Source organism: Phoxinus phoxinus, assembly GCF_949152265.1.
Source record: "Phoxinus phoxinus genome assembly, chromosome: 9".
NCBI lineage: Eukaryota > Metazoa > Chordata > Actinopteri > Cypriniformes > Leuciscidae > Phoxinus > Phoxinus phoxinus.
In genome coordinates, this window is record NC_136884.1 from 37,098,856 (window position 1) to 37,114,911 (window position 16,056).

The following is a 16,056-nucleotide window of genomic DNA, read 5'->3' on the forward strand; positions in this document are numbered from 1 at the left end:
ATTTTTTTTCTGTATACTCACAATAAAAATAAAGTGTTTTGCTTTTTGCCAAATAAAGAAAAATTAACATGATGCGAGTTCTGCACTCTCTCTGTCAATGAACTCCAATTTGAAACGCGTTCGAAAATGATCTGTAACTCCGCGAAAATTCAGTCAAACAGGCAAACATACCCACGGGCATAAAGCTTGAGATCGCATCTTTCAAATGAAGTAATTTATATAAAAAACTAATATTCTCAGCTTCTGTAATCTGTATGAAAAGAGAGCGATTCCAGTCGAGCTCATTACGAGCTCATTGACTTTAATTCGTTCACGCCTACTGACGGAGCGCTCTATTCACAAGATAATGTGTTAAGCCATCTATGCAAAACAGGTAAACGCCCCCAAGCAAATGCTTTAAGTTTTATCATTCAGTCACCTGCGCGTTGGGAAGATGGCAACATACAATAATATTCTTCAACCTTTTTAAAAGGAATGGAGCTTCATCACTACCTACGCCTGCAACTCGGAGTGCGCTTAGCAACACTGTCAGAAATCAGAAAGAGTAAGTAGGCTACATATTTTACCCTCTATTATTACAGATATTTTACAGATATTTTCACAAATTAATATGGAAAACATGTCGATTTTACTGGTTTTCTAAGGCCAAATTAGAACCTGGAATTGATATTTTTCCCGCAGTGCTGAATGAGAAGAGCCGTTAATATTATTAATAAACTATTGTTTTCTAAGTGGCTAAAAACATCTCCATCTCCGCTGTTAAGCAGATGCGCTTTTAGAGAGAAATGCTCCTTTCATACGCATTTCATAATCAGAATGTATTAGCTTTCGATTCGAATTTGTTCGTTTTAAAGTGGACATTTCAAGCTTTAGCCTACATAGGCTATATTTAGTTTCAGTTCTCGCGCTCCAGTTCACGGAGATCATGAAAGCGCGCCTGATTGTTTTATTTTATTTTACAAAAGCACAAAGCTTTCTTGTTATTGTGAGTTTACACAAATAGAAGTAGTTGCGAATAATGTATTATTATTTTCTGTATGACCAGAAATTATAAGAGTAGGCTATTTTAAGTTGTTTCACTGTTGATAGGAAAATGCAAGTGTTCTCGTCCGCGGCTCCGTGCCATGCAGTCTAACCCGTATTATGAATGACATTTGACGAATTGCTTTGTTCATTTTTTGGATAAAAGCGTCTCTAAATATGTAGCCCAATAAATGTTATAATAATGATGATAATTATTATTATTATTTGCGTACACGGATCCCAAACACACCGCGTCTTCTAAGTCAGGTGACTGTAAATGCACAAAAACTGTTTCCATTGCAGTTTTGTGAAATATTCCTTTTTGCACAGTTGGTCGCAAGATTTGTGTGCTTTGCAAAGGACAGCTTGGTAAAAAGCAGGACACACCAAATGCCAGGCATGTAATGTTCACTTGTGTCTTCAGTTGAACATTTAGTTCATTTTTTCATTTTCATTTATATTTTTATTTCATTCTTTTGAAAAAGAAATGAAAAGGAGCAGAAAGAAGATAAACTTATAATATCTGCCCCTTATCAACATAAGTTAAATTACAATTCCAAAGAGGTGCGCTTACAACACACATCTACTTTGCAACACATATACAAAGACATAAATCAAATATCACATTTCCTGCTAAATTGATGCATTATATTTTTCTATTAGTAATGCTTTTACACTCTTCTTAAAAACAAAAAACGATGTTGAAGTTTTAATTTCACTATTTAGATTGTTCCACAGACTGACACCTTGTTTTGAGACACATCTTTCCTTTAATGTTGTTCTAAACTCGGGTTTCTGAAAGACTTCAGTTCCTCTTAAATTGAATTTACTAGCTCTCTTGATGAATCTATTTAGTTCCTCCACATAGAGGAATTACAATAAAACAGATTGAAAAACAAAAAAGGTTCAAAGCTCTTTGTTTAGGCTTGCCTCATGATGGGCCATTGGGGGTGTGTCTGTCACACCCTGGGTCTGAATCTCATTAATATTGATGAGCCATCACCACATCCATGCATAATCCTCGGTCTTACAAAAAAACGGTCTTACAAAGTTTAAATCAATGTATTGTTTTATGTGAACGATTAGGCAGGATGTTTTTCACATCATTTTGAAGCCAGAACTCGAAGCGACAGCATCCATTAGTCAAAAGTCTCCGGAACACATATTTAGTATGCGTTTTGTGGTCTATTTCAGCAACTTTCATTTTTATTTTTTTCAATAACCACGCATAAACATTATTCTCTTAAAAATACAAACATGTACATACATGTTGCTCACATATTATGGTAGCCCTGTTTGTGCTATATAGAGTGAATTTACACCTTTGCCATTAACATGTTTATAAATAACTGAAAAAAGCACAAATGTCAGGGATTTCAAAACACCCCAAGGGCCCCAAAAACACCTTGGTCCCCAGAGGGTTAATGAAACAAACAGGTAATCCAGGACAAACAATAGAACACGGAACTCAGGACAGTAACATGGAGCATGGAAACAGCTACAAGCAACAGCAAACAACGACCGACAACCAACAACTAAAGCACAGAGGTATAAATACACAGACAAACAAGCTAAACAAGATAACAAGGGGGTGTGGTTAATAAGAAACACCTGGGGAGACTAATCAATATTAACAGGGAACTGCTAAACATGGGACAAGACAGGGGAACACAGACATGAATCATGACAATTTGCAGGGTCAGCATTTCTACACTAAGTCGCATCCTACAGAAACATAACTTCAGAATGAAGCCGCTATACAGGGTGCCATCTGAGAGGAACAGTGTCAGGGTCAAGGATCTGTGCCATGATTATGTGCTAGGGATGGGTAAATGAAGCCTCATGAAGCAATGAGGCTTTCCCCTGACTGTTCCGGGAAAAGATTCAAAGCTCCGAGAGTGTCGAGAACAGCGCCATCTGGTGTTTATTTAAAATAAAGCAGCCAGAAGCCTATGTAAGAAGCTCTGTCTGATGAAGCAAAGCAACCACAACACGCTCCATGATTTCAATGTTATGTGTACAAATAAAAGCCTTACACATTTGTGTTTGATTTGTCCATTAAATAAATTATTTTACCAACTAAAGTGTGACAATAAAATATAAAATGAGCTTATGATTGATTCAATAAGATCTAATGTAGGCCATACCCCCCCCCCTCTTTCTCTCTCTCTCTCTCTCTCTCTCTCTCTCTCTCTCTCTCTCCCCACACACACACACACTGAATGGACATTGTGTGATAGGATCATCTGTTATTAAATGTACCTATGACACTTGGCAGTGATAGTGCTTATGTAACTGTATGACAGAAAGGTGATAAAGTTTTTAATTATTCTGTAATGCCAATGTATATAGATGGTGGTATTCAAGTGGATCTTCAGCTCTTTGTATGTTTGTCTCTGTAAGGTATTTATCCACTTCTACGATCGCATCAGAAGTGGCATTTGAGCTTTGTTTGTGTTGGTCTACAGCACTGTCCAACAGAAGCCAAAGGTTTCCACCTCAGAAGTGTGAGGAGAAAAAAAATTGATTGGGAGTGACTGTACATGTACATTGACTGAATATAAGACACATCAACGGTCAACAATTATAAAATACAATAATAAAAAATAAAATAATAATAAATAAATAAATATATATTTATTTGTTATTATTCCTTTTTAGAAATGCATAAATACATTCGAAGCTATAAACTCAAAATATTCCCAGATAGGGGAAGTCTTACTTTTTTTGGCTGTTGCCATTGCTCTAAATACAAACCCTTTACCAAACACCAACACCCTCCCCTAAGCCCACCCTAACCACAAATACCATCACCAAATTACCTAAAAGAAAACACCAAAAGTGCAAAGATTTTACAAAAACAAAAAGACACAACAACTACAAAAAATAATAAATAGTTTTGGTTATTTAAATGTAATGTATTGATTAACTTTCAAAGTGCAGCACTCTCCTCACAAACCAATGAACCAGAATGAGCCAACAACGGGTTCGAGCCTTCTGAAACCCAAAGCGAAACGCGCACGTGATTGGACAGAAAGTGAGGCTTCATTTGTCATCAATCACGTGACTCTGGGAAACCAATACACACCCCAATACGGGGCTTCACTAGAAATTGCGTCGCATACGCGATACGCACATCGAAGCTTCAGTGTCATACGTAACATCACTATTATGTGCAGGTATGTGTCACTTTACTTTACAAACTATATATTGAGATGTGGGAATGAGGGTTTATGCTGCCACATGCCCTGCCTGTAGCTTGTAGTTTTTGTCTATACTAGGGGTGCGCCGATCCGATATTCGGTATCGGTATTAGTCCGATACTGGCCAAAATCACTGGATCGGATATCGCATGAATCGCGGGAGTATAACCCGATCCGATACGATCACGTCCCTTAGTCCTAAATTGTCATACAAATGCTTAACAACACCTGAGAGACATGCCGTAAACAGAGATGAGCAACATGCGTCACGCAGGGTTGCCAGATTTTCACATACAAATCCCGCCCAATTGCTTCTTAAAAATAGCTAATCGCGTTTCGGGGTGGGAGAGACCGCGGACTTGGCAACACTAGCATCACGTGAACGGTAGCTAGAGGTGAGTGAGGTAAGCGAGCCCTCTCAGCAATTGTCCCTCCAGAAAAACACGATTATGCGATCGCATGATTCAAAGCAAAATCAGCCAAAGTCTGCATATTTATGCGGGGGGCGCATTTTTTTCAAATACGCCGCACTTTCGCCGCATAAATTGCAGATTTCCGCGCGCAAAATATGCGGGCTTGCATGATTTCATAATCCCCGCATTTTCGTTGCAAAAAGTCACATATATCTTAGCAGAAAGTTGAAAAATGTTGCGTTTACTTCACACAAGCGCAGCCATTTGCCCTGTTGCCATGGGAACGTTATGAAGTCACGTAATTGCGCGACATCATTGAAAAGCTGCAAACCCCGTAATGCTGATGAAATCATGATGAAGCTCGCAAATCAATCTCATTTGCCAACAAACATTAGCGCAAAAGACCGCGCAAAGCAGTTTCCCAGTGTGTTACATGACAGTGGGGGCAAATTATTTTGCACTCCATGCAACTGTGTGTCGGACACAGGCGTAAGTCGACGCTGGACAACCACTTTGCCACTTTGTCATTTTTACAGAAGTTGTAGCATATTCATTTTGTAAAGCTACAGAACTTGTTCGACTCATCAATGTTTTGTAAGTTTGAGCCATGTGTTTATTAAGGTCTGAAATAAAACAAGATGAGAACTTAAATATTCCCAGCACTTTATGTGAGGTAGTATGCTTGCTTATCATAGGAAGTAATAAGAAATGACTCTTTACATTAAAGTAGTAGGCTAGTGAATAGGGTGTTGGGGGAAAAACATTTTTTTCTCTTTTTCATCAAACCGCAGTTTTTGCAAGTTCCCGGAATTTTAGCAAGTTCCCGCAATTTCATCGCATAAAATTGCAGAAATATCCCGCATATTCCATCGCATTTTTTAAGAAAACGTGCCGCATAATCAAGGATTTTTGCCCGCAACAATCACAAAAAAACTCAGCGTTTTTCTGGAGGGACTTAATTATTAAGTTATCATGTCAGCTGTGTGGAATATATGGTATTGTATCGGTAGCGATCCGTATCGACAGATACTCAAGTGTGTGGTATCGGTATCGAACCCTAGTCTATACTGACCCAACCCAGCCCCTACTTGAAAATATAGTTAAAATATAGTAGTTACTGTATGTGTTTTCAGTAACACTATGCAATATTTTCTGTTACGGACAGTTCTGAAGTTTGATGCCGCCGAACTGCCACATGAGTTCATCTACAAGGATGAGCAGGCTTCAATCTGGCCAAAACCAGGCGTCGGGCCGTAACGTAGTTGGACAAAGGGCTGTTGTAAATGTCCCTGGGCAGTATGGGGGAAATATCACCTTGTGTGCTGCAATTAATGTTGCAGCACACAGAGTCCTGCATCATCATGCCACTCAAGGTCCCTACAATACAGGACAGATCATTGCATTTCTAGATGCACTACATGCAGTTGTGCAGGACAGACCACAGCAGCCCAGGTTTGATGTCATCTAGGATAATGTTAGTTTCCAACGGTTTAACATACTCGTACGTATTCTGTGTGTTGCAATGTGGAAATGCTCTGGTCCGAGATTGGTTCAACAACCATAACCATTTCACACTTTTATACCTGCCCCCTTACAGCCCCTTTCTAAATGCAATCGAGGAATTATTTTCAGCGTGGCGGTGGAAAGTGTATGATCGGCAACCACACGCCCGTATGACTCTTCTGCAAGCAATGGAAGAGGCATGCGGAGACATTGAGGTGGCATCAATCCAAGGGTGGATTCGGCACACAAGGCGATATTTTCCCCGATGCCTAGCCCACGAGGACATCACCTGTGATTTTGACGAGGTCTTGTGGCTAGATCTAAACAGAAGGCGTGATCCATAAGCCCCTCCCCAGCCCCCCACCGCACACACACATACAAAACAAGTATGTTTTTTTTCCCAATAGCAATTTATCCAGTAATTGTTTTGTTTTTTTATTTTTGTTTTGTTGTTAAATTTGATGATTTGTGATTCTATTATTCTTTATTTCTGTAAGAATATATATTTTTTTTTAAACAACTCTTGTTTGATTACTGCAGAAATTCTACTTTTGAGTTTTACAGAAGACTGTGTCTGAGAAAATGACAATAATAATAGAAACACAAAGCCTGCAGCGTTTTATATAAAGACCATCAGTGTGTTTTGCTGGTGATATAAAAGAGTAATTCAAATGGTGCTTGTGTGTATGGTTTTGTTGCAAGAATTTCATTTTGGCATATATGTGAGTTATAAATCTCCAAGTGCTATGTCTGATTGGCTTGTGTGTAGAGTTTTGACATAATGAGCAAAAAGTGTGTAAGTAATAGGCAAAAACTTTAAACATTGTGTACATTTGAAAATCTTGCTAATTACTTACAAAGAACTAAATGGTTTAGCTCCCCAGTACTTGAGCGAGCTCTTAACGCATTATAGTCCTTCAGATCCTCAACAAGCCCGTCTCCATACCATTATGATAAATCCGATCTTCAAAAAGATGGAACTGGATTAAATTTTTGTAATATTTCAATCCCAATCTGACTTCTGACCTGTAATGCTGCCTGAATCATAATCGTACACTGTTCATTTGTTGGCCAGAGGAGAACTGGCCCCTCGACTAAGGTTTTTTTCTCCATTCCGTCACTTGTTGGAGTTTGGGTTCTTGTCACTGTTGCCTCTGACTTGCTTAGTTGGGTACATTTATTATTCTTAATATTATTATTACCTGCCTGCTTTGAAACATACTAGAGTACTGAACTGAGCTGGACGATGACAATTTTTCCCATAGCTGCTGTATAGATAAATAAACTAAGGGTACATTTACTTGACAACAATGTACTAAAAACAAAGGTTTTTTTCTTTCCCCTCTTTACAGATGACGTTGTAAAAATGATCCATGTACACATGGATCCAAAAAAAACTGACTAAAAACACTGTATTATGTATGCCAGACAGGTAGTGGGCAATGTCACTTTGTAAAGAAAGACTACACAGCTGAGCACATACACAGACTCATTGTGTGTGTGTGTGTGTGTGTGTGTGTGTGTGTGTGTGTGTGTGTGTGTGTGTGTGTGTGTGTGTGTGTGTGTGTGTGTGTGTGTCTGTGTGTGTGTGTGTCTGAGAGACTGAGTGTGAGTGAATGTGTGTGTGTGTGTGTGTCTGAGAGACTGAGTGTGAGTGAATGTGTGTGTGATAAGACATACATTTTCGTGGTCCTGCTGTAATCCTGATCTCTCCTCCATGATCCACACTAGAAAAAACACACACAGTGACAATCAATCATAGCATTATGATTTTTATACTGTATATCCTCTAACCCTACCACCTAAGCCTTGCAACCACCCGATTACCCTAACAACCATCCAGAATACCCTAACACCGCTCTAGAATATACCAGCAATGCTAAAACACATTCACATATGCTACAAACATGCTAGCAACATGTTACAACTGTTTATGCCTTTTATTTATCATTAGCTAATTTCAAAAGTAGCTAATTTCAAGAGTGGCATCAGCACTGGTAAGATATTTAGTGTCACTACTTTTAATGAAGACAACTGTGTATTGAGCTTCAGGATCTGAGCTGAACTTTCAGTTTCATTTGCAGCAAGTTTGCATGACGGCTTGCTGAAGAGATGCTCAGCCATATCTGTGGCGATGCGTGTTGCAGCAGTGCTGTCATATCCGTAAACCGAGAGCTGTAATAACGCACTCTTGCATGTTAGTTTTTTTTACCATTTTAGTGGTACTTATATGTGACTTCAACAACCAGATGCATTTATTTCAGTTTCATCTGGAATATGAAAAAGTGTCCTCTCTGTCGGAGGGCATTTACCTCACGATTGGATCGCTTTCCGATCAGAAAAAACACATGAAGTGACCAGGTAGCATTCGCATGAACAGAGTTTCCACATGCATCACAATCACTTTAATATGTGTGAAATGTTTAATAAGGACTTTATATACTTGGTTGAAATTTATTGCATTAACTATTGTGGCGAGCAGGACGAGGGCCATGAGAGAATGGCGCGAGGCCGGTGGCGTGATTGCTGATGAGCGACACCTGCACGACGGCCTTGTATCTCTCATGGAGGAGCGGAAGCATAAAAGGAGGAGCGACGATTGTGAGGGACGAGAGAGGCCAGGTCTGGACTGTTTTATTTAATGTTTTGTTTTATTATGTGTGACGGCAGTTGTCTGTTAGGGGCTGTCATCTTAACTTTCACTTTTTATTTGTTTTATTTTGTTATTAAAGTCTTTAAATGTTCGCCGGTTCCCGCTTCCTTCTTCCCATAACAACGAACTGTGGCTACAACTATTTACAGCGGAACAAGCTTTAAGCTGTCAGTTGGTAACTTGTGTGCACTGATGCGCAGTGGTCGCGCTAATGGTTAGTTAGAGCTAATGGTCTAAGTTATAGCTGCACGCTTTCATTGATTTGTGCAGTTTAATTCTCACACTTTAATGGTATTTATAGCCTAACTCTTTCTACATGGAGTTATTACATTCAAACGTAGATCTGTATGCAGGTGGGAGGTACTTTATCTGAATGAAATACATACACCTTTCTTGTGTTAGCTTGTTCGCCAGCGATTAACCCTCCGCGTGCCACTGCTGGCACGCGTGCCTTAGGTTGCCGACCCCTGATCAAGATGAGAATTTCCATTGGGTTAAGAACAAATAAGTGTAATAAACCTCCTTTGTGTGAATCTGATCAGATCCTGTTTGAAAAGAGCGTACTTTCCATAGATAATCAAATGTCATTTTTATCTTTTTCTACATTTATTTGTTTGGTCAGTGTCTCTGTTTTTTTTTTTCTGTAGTAAGGTGAAGGCTAAAATAACTGATATCATTTGACAAAGTGATATGGAACTGTAATGTGATTAAGACATGACTGGAACTACTTTAGTTGTGGGTTTACTGGAAAATAATTACACACCTTAAAAGTTCATCAATCAAATCAAAATTAAGCATTCAATAGTATTCCTAGAGCTAAACCTCTGTTGATTATCAATTAGAACTTTTGTAAACGTATGAAATAAATAAAGTCAAACTAGTTTAATAAGTGAAGATGGTAAAGCTGTTTTTGGAGTGATTTAATCCAAACTTTTCCTGCTCTACATACTTAAGTTTGTCCAGTGTGCAGTTTGGATCCTTCAGTTTTTCAGTGAGCAGCTTGACTCCTGAATCTCCTGGGTGATTGTAGCTCAGATCCAGCTCTCTCAGGTGTGAGGGGTTTGAACTCAGAGCTGAAGACACAAAACCACAGCCTTCCTCTGTCACCATACATCCAGACAACCTACAGAAACACACAGCAACAGTCCACATGACTTGAACATTTAAACCTATTTCAGCCATTCATTAGGTATCATTTATTTGTAACTGTAGAAAATTGTATGTTAGCAGAAAACTGCGGTGAGCTCATGACAATATAACACTAGAGTGACTAGTGAAGTTCAGTGAACTGATCAAGCCACCTCCCCAAATCGGATACATCATTCTAAACAGTTTGTGTCTCAACAATTTACTAAAGTTTCTCACTTTTGGACGTGGCTGATGGTCACTCGGACTCAAAATAAACCAATATATTATTTAAAAGTTTGGAAACACAATAAATGGTTTGTAAAACCATCAAACTAAACATTTATTTGTTTTATAAATATTGCATGATATTTTCAGGAACAGCTTATTCAATTATACGCCAACAAACTTTTGCCAAGGTTCTGAGGGGGCAAAGTAAATGTTTAAAATGTATTAATCAAAACAGTAGAAATCGATTGAACATACTGGAAACATGCTTTGACTTTTTAGTTTTGTATTCAGGTTGCAGCAGTTCTCAGCTTGGCAGTAGACTCAGCAGTAGTACTGAGCATGCATTGTAATAGTCACCTATTCTGCCTTCATGTACATGACTTCATTGTTTTTCTTTCACATGTAAAAAAAAAGAAAAAAGAATCAACTGTTATATCAGATGCCTATGGTGTAATCACGGATTGTTATAAGTACTTTTCTTTATTTTTTTATTATTGTTTGCCACCAGATAAGTTTTAAAAAGGAGAATGGGAAGTGACGTGAAGGAGGAAACTCTGGAGTTCAATCGGGGAAGCGGTCTGAGTTTAGCGGGCTCTGTGTAACAGTTGCCTGAGGAACTCAACAAAGGCACAAATAAACTCTTTTTTGTGGATTATATGTCGGGCTTTTATGGACTACTACAGCATCCCATCGGCTAAACTGACTGTGGCAAGGTTGCGTAAGTTCACTGAGGAAATGTATTGACTGTGGCGTCTCGCCACGCTTCGCCCGGTATTTTTTGTTTTGTCTTTTTTTTCCTTCTTCTCTTCGCGGAGGACATCTAGTTCAGTCCGGACAATTTATGTTGATTGAATGAGTATTTGATCTGCTGGGACGTTGGGATTCTGAGGGTTAAATGTGTGTGGGAATTGTGTTAACCCTCTGGGGTCGGCAATCACGCCGGCGTGATTTGCGTGATTTTTTTTCACATAGCAGCTGAATAGACTTCAAATACTCTGTCATTTATAGTCATACATACTTAATAAATATGAAAAAAGAATCTGTGAGATGTCTACTTTTGTATGTGTCCACTTACAATCAAAACAAAACTTTGTGCTTTTGTAAAATAAAGAAATTAAACGTCTCTGGTTACGTATGTAACCTTAGTTCCCTGAGAGGGAACGAAACGCTGCGTTTACGCAATGGGAACACTTCCAAGTGTCTCGTCATGAAGCACATGTATAATCAGTCCAATGAACGTATGTAACCTTAGTTCCCTGAGAGGGAACGAAACGCTGCGTTTACGCAATGGGAACACTTCCAAGAGTCTCGTCATGAAGCACATGTATAATCAGTCCAATGAATGAGCGGGAAGTCAGGTGACGTCATAGACCAGGAAACTATAAATCACCCCTGAACGCAGAGCGTGACAGCTTCTGAAAAGCCTGAAGCAAGTCGATCAGGGCATGCAGGAAGTATGGCAGGCGAACGCAGCGTTTCGTTCCCTCTCAGAGAACTAAGGTTAGATACGTAGCCAGAAACGTTCCTTATCTAGGGAACTCCCGCTGCGTTTTCGCAATGGGAACCCCATACCCACTACGCCATAATGACAAGTGCCCGTTCTGTGTGAAGACCTTGCGCACACTAGAAGCAAGCAACCTAGCCCCAGGAGTGGAGAGGTCTAAGTCATAAAATTTGACAAATGTATGCGGCAAGGACCAGCCTGCCGCATCACAAATGTCGTGAAGGGAAACTCCTGAAATTAGAGCCATAGAGGCAGCCATACTCCTCGTAGAATGGGCCCGGACAGCCAAAGGTGAAGGCTGTCCGGCCGCTTCATAAGCAAGTGAGATAGCCTCAACTACTCACTTGCTCATTATCTGTTTAGATGCAGGGCAACATAACTAGTTAACCCAAAGCAAACAAATAATTGCTCTTATATACGCCACAGGGCAGCTCTGTTGACATAAGCATCCAAAGCCCGGACAGGGCATAACAGATTAAGTTTTTCCTGATCTGGGGTATTAGGTGGAGGACAGAAGGCCTGCAGCACAAATGACCCGCAATTTTAGAAGGGACCTAGGAATACAACCCGGCCTGGGGTGAAGAAAGACTATCACCCTACCAGGTGCAAATCCAAGTATGTGCAGGCCTCAGCCTCATGTACCACGGAGAAAACGAAATTAAGGATCTCTCCTCAGAGATAACCCAGCAAAGAAACATTAATTGCAGAAATCAAGTATTGTACCATCAGGGCAGGTCCTGCCAAAGTGACCCTTCGCCGAGTGACCACTCATGATCACCCCCCTCTTGTAAGGGAAGCATCTGTCGATAGCATTATGCATCGACAAGAAGCCCCCAACACTGGGCCTGGGCGAGGAACCAAGGTTCTTCCACATGACCGACGCACGTAGGCATAGACCTTTCCCCTCGGAGAAAACCCCTTGGTCCTGAGCCACCACTGCAGGGGTCTCATGTACAGAAGGCCAAAAGTAATTACGTTGGACGCAGCTGCCATGAGACCCAACAGTCTGAAACTGCTTCACAGTGAGTGACTGGCCTAGTTTTACCTCATTTACGGCGAATCGTTATAGCACACCTAGAAAAGTGGTCCTCTGAGCTGGGAGGAGCACACTCTTCTTGGTGTTGAGTCGCAACCCCAACATCTTAAATAAAACAGGACGACATCTCGATGCCGAACTGCCATATGCTCAGATTGAGCTAGGATCAACCAACCGTCGATATAATATAATACGTAAATGCACTGGAGTCTCAGAGGAGCCAGAGCTGCATCCACGCATATTGTAAAGATGCGGGGTGATAAACATAGACCGAATGGAAGAACCCGATACTGGTATGCTTCGCCCCTGAAAGCAAACCTCAGGAACCTCCTGTGATGAGGATGGATAGATAAGTAAGCATCCTTCAAGTCTATTGTGACAAACCGGTCCTCGGACTGAATCTGTACACAATCATATTAGCGTAAGCATACTTTGAACTTGAGATTCTGAAACCTGCTGTTTAATTGACGCAGATCTAGAATAGGACGCAACCCTTCATCCTCTTTCGGAACAATGAAGTAACGGCTGAAAAACCCTGACTGTCTGTTGGGAGGGGGAACCCCTTCTATAGCTCCTTTTGCAGAAGTGTCAGCACTTCCTGCTCCATAACCAGAGCCTGCTCTAGAAATCTGGGCGGACAATTCTGAAACCCTTCTATAGTGTGCAGGACCCACTGAGAAATATGTGGCAGTAGTAACAACGCTGCCAGAAATTCTGCTAAGGGCACCAGTCTCTGGAGACTGGCCTCTGGATTTGGTTGAACAGTCACTTCGGTGCCCTGAAGCGGCGAACCGGCAGGAAACAACCGAACTGACCGTTCTACGACCCTCCTCGGAGGATCGTATGGGGATGCTGACACCTCGGTGCCCTGAACGGCGAACCGGCAGGGAACAACCGAACTGGCAGCGCTGCGACCCTCCTCAAAGAGTCGCACCCCAGTGGTCGCCGAGGAGAAACGATTTCTCAAAACCGTCCCTGCCCAGGAGGAACCTTCAGAAGCCTGATAGCCTCAGCATCAGGACTTCTTGTCCAAGTTTTATTAGAGATAACGACAGTCCTCAGATCTTGCCAACCTCTAACTCCTAGTTCCAACGACCCTCCTCGGAGGATCGTTGGAAAAAGCAGGCACCTCGGTACCCTGAACGGCGAACCGGCAGGGAAACCGAACTGACCGCTCTACGACCCTCCTCGGAGGATCGTTTGGGGACGCTGACACCTCGGTGCCCTGAACGGAGGACCGGCAGGGAACAACCAAACTGGCAGCGCTGCGACCATCCTCAGAGAGTTGCACCCCAGAGGGCGCCGAGGAGAAACAATTTCTCAAAACCGTCCTACCCCGGAGGGGACCATCCTCAGAAGCCTGCAGCCTCGGCGTCAGGCTTCTTTTCTTTCTTTTTGCTGCACTTTATGCTGCGAGGAGCTTTAGTAGGTTGAGACTGCTCCCGCCCAGCAGTCTCAGGAACATTAGATCGGTGAGGAAGAAACCTCTGGAACGCCGCTGAATAGTTTATTCCTTCGTTTATATGAAAGCGCAGAGTTCAGAAGAACAGACATGTTTTATATAATTTTTCTTTACATCAGAAAACGTAATATATATCACTCCGTGGCCACCAGCAGGAAAACAACCGAACTGGCAGCGCTGCAACCCTCCTCAGAGAGTCGCCCTCCAGAGGACGCCGAGGAAAAACGATTTCTCGAAACCGTCCCTCCCCGGTATAGTTTGTCTGTTGCGCGAAGCAATTCTGGAATAGCGTCAGCGCTGACATCCTCACATTCATCCATGTCCTTATATATAAATATATATATATATATACTTTACCAACCAGCGCTGCTTAATAATATTGATCTATTATTTATGATGGCTGGTGGGTAGCGTCGGGGTTATAATGACGCCGACTCAGGAGAGAGATAGCTTGCAAGCATCTCTTTAACCCGAGGCTCTGTCATACCATGATACTAAATACCCATAACATTAAAGTAGAAGTTTGGGGATTTAAAACACAAATAGAAACTGGTTTATTCCACGATCTCGACACCTCAGTGTGCAGATAGGGGGAAAAAACGGCAATCCCAGACGACGAGGCTGAGATATAGAGTTTATATATATATTCATTATATTCTCACTCTCATAATGTTGGCTGGCCAGTAAATATTTAACTTAGCAACAGCAATAGATAAAACCTCCTTTTATAAGCTCCTCTTTATTCAACAGAGTTATGAGCTAACTTAATTATTTATTATAGAAACTCATAAACATCTGCCTTATTATATATATATTCTTTATTGTTTTGTTCTCTTTTTCTTAACAAAACATAAGCGATACCAGTTCCTCGGAACTGGAAAATCGTAGCATGAGTGCCTCATTGCGGGGAGGAGAAACGCAGCGCGTGCTTCTCCCCGAGAAAAGCCACTGGATCTGGCAGATGAGAGCCGAGATAGGGCGCGCCCGTCTCAACCCCCGCTGTCAGATCCGTTTGTGAACCCCACGAAATGAGTCCCCGCCGCGCCTCGGCAACAGCGGGACCCGCTCCTCGGGGAACGCGAACCGAACCGTCATCCTCGAAGAACGGCCGGCGGGAGCAGAGCGTCCTCACGGACAGCTTCACGCAATGCTCACAGGCAGTCCCCTCGAGAACTGACTGTTAACATGCTCCACTCCCAAACAAGCTGATGTGTGTGTGTCCACTCGTGATATAACGTGGGCAGGGAACAACACAACGCTTTTATGCTCTTTTTTTGCCATAAAATATATATTGCAACTTGACAGACAACATTAAATAAGACAGACAGAATCAGACAGATTCACACAGAAGAGCGCTTCGCTGAAGAAACAGAAGCTGTCACACTCTGCGTTCAGGGGTGATTTATAGTTTCCTGGTCTATGACGTCACCTGACGTCCCGCTCATTCATTGGACTGATTATACATGTGCTTCATGACGAGACACTTGGAAGTGTTCCCATTGCGTAAACGCAGCGGGAGTTCCCTTGATAGGGAACAGGGTGTGCTTTCTGCCTCTCCGTCTCATGAACTTTTTTTTCTTGAGCACGTCTCTAAACATAAACAAAACTCAGCGAATACTTGTCACACATTTATGAGCTATATATCTTTATAAACATTTAAGTGTGTAGTTTTAAATTATCTGATTCAAAACGAAAACAAATATTCTCTGTTTAAGTAATTTGTATAAAACCAACAAGATATCCAGTTTCTCTACTGCTTGCTCATTACTTTTAATGTGACCACACCCACACGCGCAAAAGATATTGTTAGAAATATTTGTTCTATATTCCTATATCCCTGCATGCTCTCAGATCTGCATATGCAGCATAAGCATTCCTTTATGTTAATGTAATGGTCACATCT

The 16,056-nt window shown here is 41.3% G+C and overlaps 1 protein-coding gene across 2 annotated transcripts in view; it reads right to left on the bottom strand.

Moving 5' to 3' along the window:
- LOC307004128 (NACHT, LRR and PYD domains-containing protein 3-like) overlaps positions 1–16,056 on the bottom strand; it is a 64,040-nt gene that overhangs the window by 15,748 nt on the left and 32,236 nt on the right. For both annotated transcript variants that reach the window (XM_079623084.1, XM_079623083.1), the window contains exons 5-6: positions 9,745–9,918; positions 7,823–7,869 (exon numbers count right to left, since the gene is read on the bottom strand). In XM_079623084.1, coding sequence (XP_079479210.1) covers positions 7,823–7,869; positions 9,745–9,918 — 221 coding nt within the window. The remainder of the gene's footprint in view (positions 1–7,822; positions 7,870–9,744; positions 9,919–16,056) is intronic.